Genomic DNA, 17084 nt, shown 5'->3' with positions numbered 1-17084 from the left:
TTGGCTTTCCAATACCGTCCATAAAACACAGTTTCTGCTCCTTCCATCATGCTCGACCCAGTTTGACTCCTTGGCCAGCTTGTTACTTTCCCTTGCCTGCCTGTTACCTCCTGGCACCCAAGCCGCAGTGAGAAAGCCCTTTTAAACCTCGGAGCAAGGAAGGGGACCAGTACACATCCAGTCTGCTCTAAAATCTGCAAGACCAGGCACTGGAACACTGAGCCACTAAGAATTAGTGTCTCTAAACATGCAAAAATAGATAAACTTTGAAATTATAGCTAGCCCAGGTTCAGATGGAGGCTTGGAGGATGGAGAGGGAGACCTGACAAAGGCTAGCCAGCCCCAAGACCACCCTGCAGTTTTATGCCCTCACTCTACAGTGTGGGTTTAGCTAAGCTTTCCAAAGCAAAAGATGAAACTTAGCAGTAACATCAATCCCACTTTGTCCTCAAGTTACTTTTAAAATGTGGCAGAGGTCAAAAACAAGCAGACACGGGACAGGATACATGTTGTCCCAGGCTTTTCATTCTATGCAAGTTCAGAATAATTGTATCTCAGGGGAATTCTTATGACAACCAGCTTCATGAAGTGGTGGCACCAGTGTTGTGGTTTAACCCTAGCCAGCAACTGAGCGCCACACAGTCGCTTTATCGCTCCCCCTCCTCAGCTGGACAGGGGAGAGAAAATATAACAAAAGGCTCGTGGGTCGAGATAATGACAGGGAGAGATCACTCACCAATTACTGTCATGGGCAAAACAGACTTGACTTGGGGAAAATTAATTTATTGCCAATCACACCAGAGTAAGGTAATGAAAAAATAAAACCAATCTTAAAACACCTTCCCCCCACCCCTCCCTTCTTCCTGGGCACAGCTTCACTCCCAAATTCTCTACCTATCCCCCCCCCAGCAGCACAGGGGGACGGGGAATGGGGGTTGCAGTCAGTTCATCACACGTTGTCTCTGCTGCTCTTTCCTCCTCAGGGGCAGGACTGCCCACACTCTTCCCCTGCTCCAGCGTGGGGTCCCTCCCACAGGAGACAGTCCTCCACAAACTTCTCCAATGTGGGTCCTTCTCATGGGCTGCAGTTCTTCAAGAACTGCTCCAGCGTGGGTCCCTTCCACAGACTGCAGTCCTTCAGGAAGAGACTGCTCCGGCGTGGGTCCCCTGCAGGGTCACAAGTCCTGCCAGAAAACCTGCTCCAGCGTGGGCTCCTCTCTCCATGGGTCCTGCCAGGAGCCTGCTCCAGCATGGGCTTCCCACAGGGTCACAGCCTCCTTCAGGCATCCCCCTGCTCTGGCATGAGGTCCTCCCTGAGCTGCAAGTGGACATCTGCTCCACTGTGGACCTCCCTGGGCTGCAGGGGGACAGCCTGCCTCACCACGGTCTTCCCCACGGGCTGCAGGGGAATCTCTGCTCCGGCGCCTTGAACACCTCCTCCCCTCCTTCTGCACTGACCTGGGGGTCTGCAGGGCTGTTGCTCTTACATGTTCTCACTCTTCTCTCTGGCTGCAGTTTCTGTGCCACAGAAACTTTCTTCCCCCCTTCTTAAATCTGTTATCCCAGAGGCGCTACCACCATCACTGATGGGCTCGGCCTTGGCCAGCGGCGGGTCTGTCTTGGAGCCGGCTGGCACTGGCTCTGTCAGACATCGGGGAAGCTTCCAGCAGCTTCTCACAGAAGCCACCCCTGTAGCCCCCCTGCTACCAAGACCTTGCCACACAAACCCAATACAACCAGACACACCTAACACCACCTCCTTCCCCACACCACTATCAGCCCTGTACTACAACTGGCAACTCCAGTGGGCATCAAATAGACTTTGGAAAAAAAATTTTCCCTGGAGATTAGCACCGTAACTAAGACGCAGCACGGTCCATGGACACCTTTGTCTGCTGTGATGTTTAAATGCACTAGACAGTATTGAAATCTTACAGCAAGACCAGGCACATACTTGATGTGAATTCTGGACATCAAGAGGATGCCACATAGCAAAACTAATGTTTGTTGCGCGAACTCCCCCACCCACTGGCTTTTGCTTGAGGAGGCATACAGCAAGCATCGGTTCAACCGTACATAAACAAGCCTTTAGGCATTGGTTTGGTTTCTGCAACAGCACAAGTCTTTTACCTACAAAGTGTTGCCTGCAAGCGTTGGGAAGGAAGAAAGCAAGACTGACTCTTTCAAGCTTCACACACAGCACAGAAAGACCCAAACTAGACAATAATCCATTTGGTTCTTTTATTAGCAGAAGTTAAGAATACAGCAAGTAATAAGATCCCATCTTATATGGAACCATCACCAGAGTCCCCAACCATCAAAACCCCAGAATGTGCTTCATTGCTTCCAACAGTAAGCAATTTTTAAAAAGAAATATACTGAACAAGGCCACTATTTAATGGGGAAGGAAAGAAGCTGTAGGTCCTAACTATTCTATGGCAATAACCTGCACACAGAGCAAGCAAGCCTCTGACTGCTGAGAGTAAGGCATTCAGGTGCCAACCTGGGAAGAGTTCTCAGCAAGAGCTACAGAAAAGTGCACAGCTAGGTTGTTTTTATTGGAACACACAAACTTCTTGAATGGAGAGACTGACTGGGTTAAGAATAGCAGGTGGAGTACTGTGTTTTTGTAATAGTTCTGTGCTGTGTAGGACCAGGTTACAATCACCCTTCAAGGAGCGAACGTGGGATGATCCAGGATGGAGACTGCCACTTCTGCTGGTACTGTTACCGAGGTATCCCAAAGCACCTTACAGACAACTCTGATTCTGATATGTACCACACTTTTCTCAGATACCAGTATACTTACTGCCAGGCAACTCTACATCTTTGTCCAGGATGCCAGTGCTATTAGCCCTTACATCCAGGTTAATACTGCTCTTTACTTCATTTTAGTACCACACAGACCTGTGATAAACTACTTCTGGCCCTGCAGGCATCCAGTGTAGTGATCCTACTGAGAACACATCCCTCTAAGCATACAGACTCTGCTGCAGCACCTCTTTCTGCAGCTGACCTTGCTCTCAGAAGCTTTACAAAGACTCCATTCGTGGGCTGAAGCCTTAATATCCAGTCAACTTTAGGAAGGCATTCTGCTTCTACTTGACTTTGTTGGGCAAAGTAACTGCACAAAACATACTCCGTGATATCCAAGGAAGATCTTTGCAATCCACATTTTCCTCTTCAAGGATGAAAATTCAAACTTACAGGAGTCTTAAAAAACAAACAAAAATAAAAACCCACACAACAAAAAAACCACCCTTTACCTTCCTTCCTTGTGAAATACAGCATTTTATAGCTGTTTAACTCATCTGTGAGAGAGGTAATTGCTCTGAATTTCCAACTAAACACTCCAAGCAATACCTGTGCCATAACAAACAAAATGTTCAAATCTCATCTTACAACTCCAAAGATTCTCCTTCAGTCTGACTTCTGACTGGGCTCCAAAGATCAAGCTACATCAATTACACAGGAGAAGGGTATATGCCTCCCCTTATATAGGAGGTGCGTTTGCTCCACAGCAATCCAACTGAACTCATAGTTTTAGGTTTAAGAAATACCAGCAGTCCCATTGCTAAAGCACAGATGGGAAGCAGACCTAAGGAAAAAAAAAATTAAAAAAAAAAAAAAAAAAAAGGAACTGCATTAGGCTGATCGTGGATTTTTCCTCTTAAAAAGAAAAACCTGCAAACTCCCTTGGCATATGGTCTGACACATGAGAAGGTAATGTGCTTGAGGTCTGCAGTAACTGTTAACTCCAAGTCCTGGAGCACACAGCTTCCTCTTTCCAGTCCATCTTAACCCTACCTCTGTTTCCCCTCACATGCTCAACTATCTTTTGACAAATGTATTACCATCATTTGTTCAGACAAAACAGAACAGGCCTGCAAATGGCAACCATCGACTCGATGGGGGCCTTTGGGTATAGGCAGGCACTGATGGAGTTGGACTGTTTGCCATTTCATGTGCAGTTATCCCATCATGCTCCAATTCACACATGATGAGAAACAAAACAACTAACTGTAAGATCCACTATCCAAAACTATACAGGCCACACAAGCTTGGAAGGCAGCTGTCCCACACACTTAGGCAGGGCACAGATGTATCTTTCCAGTTACTTGAGTAAATAAACCTCCTAACACTGTGACCTGAATGACGATGTGATTAATTCAGCCTTCACAACCCTTGTGTACACGTACTGAACCTACTCCAAGTGCTGGCCAGGACCCCACATTGCCCAGGGCATGCCAGCCACCAGGAAAATCTGCAGGGCCAACGTGCTTCACTCCTGGGAATTTTACCTGGTCCTCCTGCAATCATTTTTTTTGTGCAAAATTGAAACAGTGTGTGGTACTTGCATGTTGCATTCTTTACAAAAACCCTTTTCCCCCCACCCATTGTTTAAAACATTTATATAAATTTTATTTAAACAGAAAGTTAGAAATCTTATTTACAATTTTTTTCTCCCAAAAGAGCATCTAAAATCAACTCCCAAACCCTCCAAGAGGATATAAATTTAACCTTGATTTTTTTCTTTAAAAAAAAAAAAAAAAAAAAAAAAAGAAACTGCTAAGCTATCCCTCCCCAGTTCTACAAATAAATATGGCATTGAACAGAAGCCGATTTGGAAAGGGTCCTCTGTAGCTCAATCTGTAGATCCCAAGAATAAGTTAGGGTTTCAGAATTTCCTGGTCTTCAAATTGATTCATTCCATTGCTTGAGGTATAGAATTTATCTTGGTTAGTCAGAATCCCCATGAAGCTCCATGCCCCATCAGTTGAAACTTGGATTCTTCTTAGGTATTCATTTTGCTAGCCTGTATGCTTCAACCGCGCTTGCGGTGCTATTTTGGTTACTATCTTGGGCTGAAGGCTGGTTTTACTGCATCCCATCTTCTTCCGTGCAGCCTCCTCCAACTGTGAAACGGAACTCCTGGAGGTTTGAAACCCCGTGGAAGTGCACAAATGCGCCAGCCACTACAAAGACGTGAAACAGCTGATGGGAGTGGAACTGCAGAAAAGAAAATACTTCTGTTCAGCTGGGGTACTTTGGGTTCTAGTGCTACCCTGTCTCCAAAAAAGCCACACATTCAGCTGAAGTACACAGTAACACGTAGCAGTACCTCAAACCATAAGCTGCAAAGTTCTCCAAGTTGTGTATTAAAGCCCATCCCTCTTCTATCATTAGCAAAATAATCAAATTCTACACACACACACACCCACCCCTTTCCTTCACAATCATCTTAACCAGCTGGCCAATCAACAAATATGTAACATAAATGCTATAGTGCATCTTTGTGAAGGGACAAGGATAATTTCAGAGCTTTGGGCAAAAGGCTTAAGCAGGACACTTAAAATTAGTTCCTTCACAACACACACCGGTTGTTTATTGATAGAAAGGGCTCTCTCATACAGCTAACAGGTACAAACTCTGCTCTGGTCACAGGCATAAGTTCTACCAAGTGGATTTTGAACGTTATTTTCTTTCTCTGCCACAGAGAAATAGAACAGAAAAAAATGGTATTATATTAAAACCTAGAAACAACCAGATGTTCTGAATGAATGCCCAGGATGCTATTGATTATAGTACAACAGAATGAAAACCATCAGGGAACTACATGACAAAGCATGCCCTTGTTTGAGGGAAGCCATACCATTATCCAAGCCATTATCCATATGATAATGCTCTTGAAAAATTTCTACAAATATGTATTTGCAGGCTCCATGGGAAGCTTGGAAAAGAACTGGTGGTACACCAGTGCTTTTGGAGCCTAGCTCATTATCATAACAAGGCTTTGTTTGGCAAACTGGTGCTCTGCAAAAGCCACTCAAACCACCCAGGCCTCATTCTCACTTCTAGTCTTCTTCAGGGGCCTTGAACTATCCTAGTGGAAGTACCGTGGCCTTCTAAAGTTCCACCTCCCTCTCATCTCTACTCTTGCTCCACCCGATTTCTTTCTCTACATCTTCCCCACATATTTCCCCCCCAGTCTTCATGATCCTTTCCCTCACACCAAGGTTCCCCCACCCACCCACTTGCTCACCCCACTTTCCCTTCTCCTGGGCCAGAGATTCCTCCAACATCTACCATCTCTACCCAGTGTTTTCACTTGCTGCACAAGATGAGGAGCCAGACATGGTGAAGATCCCAAAGAACGCAGCGAACATCAGAGAAATAACCATGCACTATTATGCACAGAAGCAAGGTAAGATGCGTGTTTGTAGGATCTTCAACACACACACAAAGGTTTGCAAAGCTGCTTACCCATCTGTTAAAGCTATCTAGTACATGTGTGGGGTGAATTTGCACACCAGCAGTTACCTCAGACTGGCCAGTTTGTGGTAACTCAGCAAGACAGGCACCAGGTAAGCTGGGCTCAGAGAGCCCAGAGTTGTTTGACCCCTTAAGACCTATGCTTCTAGTGAAGCAGTTTGATACTTGCAATAAGAAAACATTGACACAACATCCTCCAGCCTCAAGGGGAACCAGCCTTCACGTTGGTCTCCTCATCCAGTCGTTCTGTAGACTCACCCAGATGTCACACTTGCCAGGGAAGAATCTCTCCGGGATGCGGGCAGCATATAGTGCAGCACCAGTGATGTACAGGCATGCCATGAGTGCCAGCCAGCCTATCTGCCCCATTGTGGCTGCTTTCAGGAGCCCCTCAGAGATGACAAAGTGCAGGGTGGGAATAACCCCACTAAGACCCAGACCTAGAAATACTCCTGGGAGGTAAAGAAAATGTGGGAGAGTCAGGTTTGAACACAGTGGTGGTAAAGGGAAACAATGAAAACACAAAAGCTATGGAAGGAAAACTCAATATTTGCCAAAGCAGCAGAAAGGTGACAACTCTTGATGCTGGAGGTCCCCAGAAGAGCTTTATTGGAAAGGAAGTTAAAGAATGCACAGAATTCCTTCATATACCAGAAGCTAATTAGTTATATATTCCAGCAGATACTGAAATATTTCATTTACTGATTGCGTCCACCAGCTTTAATGTACATTAAGCCAGTTACACATCTTGGACTGTAGAGGGCACTGAGACTACATGAACTATGTCTCACTTTACCATAATCTCTCAAGAGTAAGACAACAAGGAGAGACAACAAAGAGATTATTTATCATACAGTGTAAAAGTAGTCCTAGGAAACAGAAAAGTAGCATCTGCAGCTCACCTGATCTGCCATATAAGAGAACATGATTTATTCATTTAGATTTTAGCAGCAAGTACAGAAATCTTGTGTAAAAAAAAGTAGTGCGTGGAGGGAATAAACATGTCCCATCCACAGATTTTAAGTTTGGAAGGCTGAACTCTCTGAAGGTACACCCATAGCTTGTCCAGGAAATCTAGATTTACCGTAGACAGCATGTGCAGGTTAAGTAACAAGAAATATTACTATTCAGCCCAGCTGTGTGCACATTCCATAGCTGCCCCCTAAAGCTTTCTCTTCCTTCCTATCTCAGAATGTGAAACCAAATCTGGTTTTGTTCTTTTGATCACGTGAAGAGAAAAACTAGGCTCTTTGTTTTTAATATGTATTTTATCTAGGCAGATCATTCAGACTACTTCAATCATTCAATGATTTGCTGGCGTCTAAGCCTAGTATTACAAAACCAAGACAAACAGTAGAAGTACCCATACACACACCAAGCAGTCAGTCATTTTTTTGAGAGCAAAGTTGCTAGACATAGCTAGAAATACTTTGCACTACCCTTCCTACTGCATGTGTTACTGTCCATTTCAGGAATGCACTTCCAGGACTTGCACCAGCCCTTATCTGTGCATCCAGTTGGCTATAATAAATGCTGAAAGAAAACCCATCAAGCTCCCAATCCAAGAATATTAGCTCTTCATAAAATTAAGCTCTCGTAAATCTTCCCAAGATGGCTTTTCCAAGTGGCAAGTAGGAAGGAGGAAAGGCAGTCAAGAAGCAAAACAGTTAACATCAGGTCTTACCTGCCCTTACACCCCGGTATTCAGGGGTCGCAAACATGTCCCATTGTGAGACAATTATGGCTGCGATGCCCAGGACACAAATCACAATCAAGTAGATGAAGCAAGGCTGAGGGTTGCAATAGAAGGAGTAGTACAGCCATGGTACAAAGCTGCCCATTATGAGAAGTGCAATGCCAGAATAATCCAGCCTAGAAGGAAACAAAAAATCAGTTTGATACGAAATGTGAACCTTTGGAAGTCCTCATACCAACACTCTATTCTTTAGTAGACCAACTGTCTACTTCTTACTGCAAAATGAAGTTATTCTGACTATTCCAACTTCCCAATGCCAACTGTTCCACCAACGCCCTCCCAGTCATGGATTACCTTGATAGACAGCTAGTAAGGCCATTTTTGGACAGTCATCAGCAATACATACAGTAGCCTTTAGACCAAAGTTTTTGAAGGAAACTCAGATTTAAGCTTCTGATGAGGAAAAAAAAAGCAGCACAAGAGTCCTCTGAACAGAAAAAGGGGCACACAGTATGTTGTGAGAGCACAGCCAACACAAACACTTTAGTATCTGACAAGCATAAGTTAGTTAGGCATCAGCTTAAGTGACCACTGGGGAATAACGTTGCAATTTTTAAACCACACTGTTTTTCTATACACCAGTGAAGAAAAAGAATTCCTACAGCCATTGCTTTTTACCACACCCTGACAAAATGCTCCTACAAAAGATGGAGTTAATTTTTCAGTAGGGAATTTTAATTGCTGGGTTACTTTAGAGGTGGTCTTGCAGATTACACAATCCTAGGTTGAATAATCTTAGGAAATATGAGATATTTAGCAGCCAGCCAAAAAAGAATGCATAGTAAAACCAAAAGACCAAGACATCTTGATACACATTGTGGAGCTGTCTTACATAAGTTTAAGATTCAAAGTTATTCAGAATAGTTGAAATGACAAGAAGTGACAGTTGCATTAAAAATTCAAAGTCCTGCAACTAAGCTCTAGGTATATTACTTACAGCAGCAAGATGCATGCACGTCTGCCAAACAGCAGAAAATGACGGTGTTTTAAGGCTAAAATGACAGCATGAAAACTCATGCTGAAACAAACAATAATTAGAAGAAGCTGCATTGAATCTCTGCTCCACTCTGTTCCAAAGTACATGCAGTCATGCAGTGAACAACTCCTACACTGGGGCTCCAGGCATAAATCCCAACCCTGTTTTCCCACCTGTTTCCTATTTGGCCTACCCTGTCCTTTAGGCACTTACTTGGAGAAGAGCCGGGAAACACCTTCTGAGTGGCAATAAACTGTGTGGAAGAGCCATGAGAAGGAGAGGCAGAGTATGGCTCCCAAGAAAAACAATCCAACAACCACTTTCTCCTGCACAGGTGCTACAAAGGACATGTTTGGCCGGAACATGTAGAAGATTCCCAGACAAAGGAAGAACACACATCCTGAAAAACAATAAGGCAGAAAGGTGTCAAGTTCATGCATACTGAAAGCTTTCTTTATAAAAGCATGACTTTCATGTACAGGAGCACTAAACATAGGAGCTGCATGACAACCAGCAGCACACAAGAAGAATAAAGTACTGCCCTACTTCAGTTATGCATTCCAACCACATTTCTGTCTCAGACTGATGCAATACAGGCTTGCATGGACTCTATTTTTACTTGTTTTGCAGGATGCCTGACACTAGTTGGACATTCTAAAACAATTAAAAAAATCTGTTGCAAAATGTAAAAAGAGAAGGGCATAGTTCAAAGAAACCCTTTCCCTTCAAGGCTCCTTGCAAGCTGAAAACCACTCATACAAGCTGCAACTTAAGCATGTTCTTGTGGCAAGAAATGTGATCTCAATTAATACCTACACACCTGGAAAAAAAAGAACATCTACCAGTAATTTATTAACAATCAGGAAATTTTTAATTCATTCATTTGTACTGAATGCCATAATTAAGGAAGTCCCATCCAACCCTGGTGGGATAAAATCAGGAGAGGGATACCAACCTGTTAATTTAACAGGTTACTAGTGGAATGATAATGCTAACCACCCCACACCCCTTTATACCTTGCTCTCAGAGAAAGAGAGCAATGAAGCCTATTAGCATTAGGGCAAGCTGAAAATACCTAGAAGATGTGTCCAGATGTTACCAGTCTCTGTATGTATTCTGAAGATACTCTTGAAACAAGCCCGAAAGGAAGGCATGGGTGGTCTGTGTCCATGCAACAGGTAGTCGTTGTCCTTTAGCCAGTCGGGCAGAACATCATGGGGAATGACTCTCCATCGGCCCTCCCATACCTAGAAGTTAGAAGATTTTAGTTAAATGCAGGGAATTGAGTTCCACTGATGTATGGTAAAAGTCAGAAAACCCATATTAGTAAAAGTGTTAGTTAATCTATAACTACAGTAAACAGAAAAGGGTTGATGGGACATCTCTGGGAAAAAGGCTTTACACCTGAACTACAATGCTTAAGTTCCCTATTCAAAACAGTATCATTATGAAGTTGAGCTGTACCACCACAGAAAGAAACACTTCAGCATTTCACTGAACAGGAAAGTTAGTGGACTTTTTTTACTGCTACCAAAGGGAAAGCATTTAATTCATTTCCATGTTCTGTTTTTTTCACAGATCATCCTTTCTACTTAATTGAAGAGGCCTACACCTAGTTCTCTCCAAGAAATAAATAACTAAAGCCTCTTCTTCCAACCACAAGCCAATCTGACTATATATCTGCTAGCATTTGGGGCAGTCTAGCAAAAAAGCTACTCATCAGCACTAATATGGGCCAGAAAGCATGAAGTGGCAAGAGTCCAGTGAGAAGTGTCCAATCCCTTATCCAGGTTGGAAGAAAAATGCTCTCACACTCCCAAAACAAATGGTGACAGATCAGTTAAGGCAACAGATCCATGACTCTCAATTCCACCAGATTTCTTCTTTAAAGGGAGAGAAAGCATATATGCACAATCTATTCTTGCAGCTGGTTCCAAATGAAAGAAAGTGCGCACAGGTGTTCTTAGCACTGCTTCAGTAACATATGATACATGTAGTCTTCAGTTTGGTGTCAGAAGCAGCACTGCCAAGCAGCGGGGTAGCAGGGAATTACTTTATGTACCGGGGTTGTTTCTGCAGTGCTCCTTGGATTGGTCGTCTGGCTAGTAATACAGGAGCGAGCCTGAAGGATCCTGAAACACTAAGTTTAAAAAGCTACATTCTTATTTCAGTTTCAACAAGAGCCCAGAGTTTTTACATCAATTCTCCACACTCCTTCATGGAAGCAAAAGAAATCTAATCAGAATAACCAACCCAGTTAAAGACTGGGTTCTTAAATACATTAAACAAGAAAATAACTGGTTTACTTCATGAACCAAAAATTTGAATTGAGGTAGGAACAGCAGGAGGGAATTCATTTGACACAATCCACCCTACAGAACAGCTAAAAGGGGGAAGATGCATAATTTAAAAAAAAAAAAAAAAACACACCAACCAAACAAAAAAAAAACCCAAACAAACAACAAAACGACCGCCACACAAAAGACGACCAAGTAACTAGGGTCCCTCTGTAAAAACATCAAAGAATAGTTCATAAAACCAGCAGGAACAAGGGTATAAAGGGGCAGCACTCCTTTCACCAAGAAAGGAGGGTCAGAGACTGATACAGCCCCATGGCTCTAAAAAGTCGCAAAAATGATCCAAGGTCAGCAATTACAAAATCTACAATGGATTTACTTAGTTACAGTTTTAATGCAGCCGTGTTTTCTTTTCAAGTAAGAGACAAAGCTTATTCTACAATGGATGCAAATGGTGCTGGAAAAGCAAAATATTTGCAAGTCTGAAGAAACCTGGGAAAAAAATGACCTTGTAAATGAAAGCGCCTTCAACCAGAAGGCTTTTATTTTGCTTTGCACTCACGGGTGTTTCTCAAGAGAGACTCCTCAGTTGCATGATCAGCTTTACAGTCTCATTTGTAATCTCTATAGTACTGTACTTTACAATTTATTCATTTATGACTGACTGAGATCTTGAGAAGCTGTAGTATTACTAGTTATAACAAGAGATGCCCATTCAGGGATGGCATGTACCTGCTCTCCCTCACATTAGTAAGATAGCTGCTGCAGGTATAGTCTGTTGCCCACTGGAGCTTCCTAAAAACAGAAACTACTTCAGCAGTTTTCACATGCCCTTACCTTACACACAAATTCTTCCATTCTCTCCATAGCATGGTGGGCTTGTAGAAGAGGTGACATACCCATAAACCCTTCGTCTTCTTGAGGTGACTCATCACTGTGTTTATAACCCTCAGAACACTGGGAGAAAAAAAAAAATAGAGAAAATGTTTTGTAGAAAGATGAACAGAGAAAGGTGACGTTGCTTTGCGTACAAAACTATGATTTGAGGTCTTGGCAAATAAAGTAGTCGTCTTTCCTCGTACGGCACTGAGGAAGGAGTTCAAAAGAACCAGCAAAAAAATTATTACATTCTTAGGTATCTGAGAACAACTCACAGGTCTAATCCATTTTGCACATGTTTTCACCAGGTTTCGAAGAAAGAAGTGTTATTCTGTAAGTTACGCTTCATTAAAGCCCAGATATGGAGTCTGAGGCTTGCAGCCTACCCACCTCTAGGGAAGGTTTACTTCCTGTTTTATGTTTCAGTGTCACTATGCCTGCCTTAATGCCTCTATAACATATCTGGCATTTTAGGATAATAAAAGGCAAGCCAAGGAGAGGAATCCATTTACCTTGTTATAAATGTTCTGCCTCAATTTTTAGTTCAAATCTGAAGATCTATTCAATTTAACTGACTTCTGCTCAGTTCATAATCCAGGAACGGACATTTACTCACTTGTTTGACTTTTAAGGTATTTCAGAAACTAGTATGAAACTTTTGCCAGTTAGACAAAGGCAAGTTATCAAAGAAAAGCAGTAACAGGCATCAGAATTTTAAGCAAAATTCAAATAAAGAGAAACATCCATAGCTCCAAGGTGTACCAAGAGAATTATGAAAACAAGAAAAACCCCCACAGCTTGGCTATTCAGCTGGTACGCACCACTGATAACATTACAGGAACGAAGTTTGGTAGTTTTCTACCCTGTGTTGACTTTCACATCATCTACGTATTACAATACACTCTAGCTTTCCATTTAGGAAAAAAGCAGGGGGGCCACAAAAGTTCTACACTCCTGTTTGCTTACTACAATGCTCATGGCTCCATTCAGTGCTTCAGCTTCCAAGGTAAACGAGTTTGAGAAAGCTAGAAAAGAGAGAATGAGCCTTTTGTACCCTTCAGTCTTGACGCAGAAAACTGCCACACACCTCATAACCAAGCCAAGAAAGCCCCATGATCTGTATGGGGACTGGCCTCCTCCATATTACAAGCCACAACGTTTTTCCTCCTTCCTAGTCCCATATCAAGGTTAAAAACTTTAAAATCAAGATTACTTATCAATAATGCCATCCAAAGTGACTAAGAATCTAGTATATAAGCCTCACACACTTTATCTATGAATTATTATCAGTAATGTTCAGGTTAATGTCCTGAACTTTGAGTCAGAGATCCCATGTTACAGCTCTCTTCTTAGAGTAAGGCCTTATTAACTATTTCCATCAACAAGTTTACTGAACAAGCTGCTTAAAACTTTCATTTTTTAATAAATGAGACTTCTTCCAAACTACAGTGAGCCACGTACCCAAGGCTTGCAGTAGCCACTGAAGCTTCATCTTTCAAAGAGGTCCTCCCACCACAAAGTTCTTGACCCAATTTTGCTTACCCAGAATACAGATCTCTGCTATGTAATACACAGTACACATCCTTCACATTTTATGTATGACTTCGCATTTGTCCACACTAGGACAACTTGATATACTAAATGAATCTTGGTACATAATCCATGCCCCTTGTACTGTCTACTTGTCTTCATTTATCATTCCAGTCAATACCCCCTCCGAGTAAGTCTGCACAATGATTTCACATTTTATAGCAGATGATTGATACAAATATTGATCAGCTCTAGCCAGATCCTACAGCAGTACAAGACAGTATTAAATACACTCTCACTGCCTAGATTATCCCATTAATTCTATTAAGATTCTATTAAGAAAGGCATCAGGCAACATCAAGATGTAAAGAGGTTTAATATCCTTCTAAAATAGGCACATGTCCTGTTGGACCAGAAAGCATATTAATAAAAAACAAATTTGGTTTCATTCTGACTCAACAACATTCACTGACATTATTTCCATTATTATATATCAATTTTACTGGCTTTTTCTACTAATGGATCTCTCTGGTTAGGATTCTCATTTTTCAATATTATAAATAATTAACTCAAGGTCATAGAAACATAGAATGGTTTGGGTTGGAAGGGACCTTTAAAGATCACCTAGTCCAAGCCCCCTGCCATGAGGGTCTGGATAAGATGCTCATGATGGTCTGCACGATCTTAGAAACCAAAGAAATCTTCAGTTTCCAAGAACACACCTTACAGAAAAGCAAGACTGGTGTTTAAGTTCCAATGTACTTGATAGAAGAAGCACTGCTATGCCTTTTAGCTACCCTAGAATTCCCTCCCCCAGCACACAATGACCAGCTGGAATGGGGTGAACAAGTTAGTAATCCTCAATTTACAAAACTGAGTGGACTGAAGGGAAAAAGGTCCCTTACAGAATCAAAGCCTGTATTCATTGCAGTCTGCCCAGTGACTCAAAGCCAAAAAAATGTTCATTTCCCCCTCTCCACATACTCCCATTTCTAGAATGATGGGAAGGTTTAAATTTGAACAGACTGTAAAGCTCAAAGAGCATAGCTATTTCTGAACTAGTCCAAAATCTCTGCATTTTGGCAATATGCCTACAAACAAATCATTACTGAGCTTCTTCTAGTGATAAAAAGAATTCATATCATATATACAGTCCAGATTACTGCCAGAAAATGGAATTGATTTTACTATCTCCTTCCTGCCATTAAACTGCAAAATTAGCATTCAAGGAAAAAAAACTAAAGCTCAGCTTCTTAGACCTTTTCTTGCTAAGGAGGCAAAATGAGGTCCGCTCTGGAACGTCCGTCCTCTCTCAACTCCTTCCCATAACATCCCATTAGAAAGAACAGTAAACTGTGCTGCTTTGAAGCTGGAAATCTATAGTTGGGAGTACAACACCAATGCCAGTTTTCATCTGGAAATCTGAAGGAGTCTATTGACCTTCAATTCTTCAGACAATGACTGAAGGGGAAAAAATACCACTTTCTGTTTAGAAGGCGTATTGTTGTAAAATTTCCACTGTGACAAGTTCCCTCCTATCTTAGGATTCCCATATTCTCTCTTCTTTGGCTGATTATATCAGAATTTCAAGCATAATTCTAGAACATAACAACATAAGTAAGCATACACTTTAGGACCTGTTTTCAACTATTTCTAAGGTCTGCCCACAGAACCACACTTTAAAATGGGGAACACATTGGGTAAATAATCTCACTTGCCTAAGACCGTGCAAGAAATGAAAGCCCAGAACAAAACTCCGATACTCTCGCTTTCAATGAGGTAATGGTATATGCTGAACCAAACGCTTCCACAATAATTTTTGCCTTTGTACTTTCTAGATCATTGGCCAAAAGAATTGTCACTTGGCTGATGTTTCAGATGTTCTTTTATGTCATCTAATTTACTCAATTTATTTTAAAAGCAGTCTCAAATTTTGACTAAATAATTCTGTGAAGTCTTTAGAGCATTTTAGAGTATCTTTAAATAAAAACCCTCATTCACTTGTAACAAGCAACCTTGTTGAAATCATCAGCTGTCATTCTTCTGCTGTACATAAGCAGCAATGCGTAGAATCAGTCTTTCATACAAATCAGACATCATGGCTTCTGTATACTTACACTCGAGAGGGTCTGGACACTCAGTTCTATGGAAATGCCAAATAATCCTTCCAATTTTAATCCTACCCCCTTTGCAAATTCATAGAGTGTTAAATCTACCAACAAACATAGTACACATACATAATGAGATGGAAATTACACAGCAGAAGTATAAACACATCCTGAGTTGAATAATTGTACCAGAGAATAAACTAAATCTGAAGGACAAGTGACAATGGCCAGAAGAAAACAGTTTTACTTGTTTATCCATATTCACTTTATTTTGAGAAGTTTTCCAGATTCTTTTGTGGTGACAGCGATAGACAAGAAGGTAAAAGAAAGAGGTAGAAATCAGACTTAATTATACCATTTTGTACAGAGTTCCAGGCAACACACTTCCAGGGACAGACCATCATCTAAAGAAGAATTTCAGAGTGCGCTTTGGTAGGGATAGAAAAGGTTTAATGCCAAAACCAAGACTTAGAGCACCAGAGCAAACAGAAGCAAGAAACCCAAGAGCCCAGTTGCACAGTACCCATCATTAAATAAGTTTATTTTAACATTAAAATCTCACTCTCTTATAGCAATGGCACAAAAGTTTAAAAAAGTTTACATTAGTACAAGAATTTGTTGCGTGAATACGGTCCAAAAAAGTCAGATCACATAGCCAAAGGCCCTGTTAGAGAAAACTGCAGTGAAACCTGCTCTAGTAAATGCAGTATACTTCTCTTGTCTACTACAACAGCTTATCCTTCTCACATAGTTTAACAGTTTTTATACACTATTGCTCTCAAATCTGTTAACAGGCACATCGTTTATTAATGCCCTTACTATGGAAAAGCCTGTCAGAAGTCAAGTCACAATGGTAGAAAAAGATTCCAGAAACCTTTTTCCCACTTTTGAGAAAGTTCTGTTCTCTGGACTTCAAGTGGTAAAACTGTAGTTTCTTGAGGTCTGTAGTTGCTTGATCTCAGTTTAAAGATTTCTAGAAAGTTTGAGAGTTTGCACATGTGACAAGCAAGCTCTTGTTCATCACTTCAGACTGCTATTTTGCTAGAAAACATCATCAATCTGCATTCATTAGAGTGTGCAAACTGAAACATAAATCAGACTTGAATGAAGCCACCCAAGAAGCTTACTGTGTTGAAAGTGGTCCTCTCCTCCCTCACCCCCATCTTCCTTTACACTGCTTCTGGCACCCCTCTGATCCTTGGGTTGATTAACTGATCCAATACTAATCTGGCAGAAATTACTCACGTTTTTGCTAGGTGAGCTTC

At 41.7% G+C, this 17084-nt stretch overlaps 1 protein-coding gene across 3 annotated transcripts in view; it reads right to left on the bottom strand.

Annotated features, from left to right (window-relative positions):
* Positions 1 to 2227: 2227 nt before the first annotated feature.
* Positions 2228 to 17084, bottom strand: part of ADIPOR2 (adiponectin receptor 2) — a 44937-nt gene continuing 30080 nt past the window's right edge. For all 3 annotated transcript variants that reach the window (XM_030041047.2, XM_030041048.2, XM_041129596.1), the window contains 6 exons: positions 12140 to 12259; positions 10081 to 10252; positions 9219 to 9405; positions 7958 to 8145; positions 6532 to 6725; positions 2228 to 5010 (listed from right to left, as the gene is read on the bottom strand). In XM_030041047.2, coding sequence (XP_029896907.1) covers positions 4879 to 5010; positions 6532 to 6725; positions 7958 to 8145; positions 9219 to 9405; positions 10081 to 10252; positions 12140 to 12259 — 993 coding nt within the window. In that variant the 3' untranslated portion in view covers positions 2228 to 4878. The remainder of the gene's footprint in view (positions 5011 to 6531; positions 6726 to 7957; positions 8146 to 9218; positions 9406 to 10080; positions 10253 to 12139; positions 12260 to 17084) is intronic.

This window comes from Aquila chrysaetos, chromosome 17, assembly GCF_900496995.4.
Source record: "Aquila chrysaetos chrysaetos chromosome 17, bAquChr1.4, whole genome shotgun sequence".
Taxonomy (NCBI): Eukaryota; Metazoa; Chordata; class Aves; order Accipitriformes; family Accipitridae; genus Aquila; species Aquila chrysaetos.
This window is presented reverse-complemented; position numbering and strand designations above follow the sequence as displayed.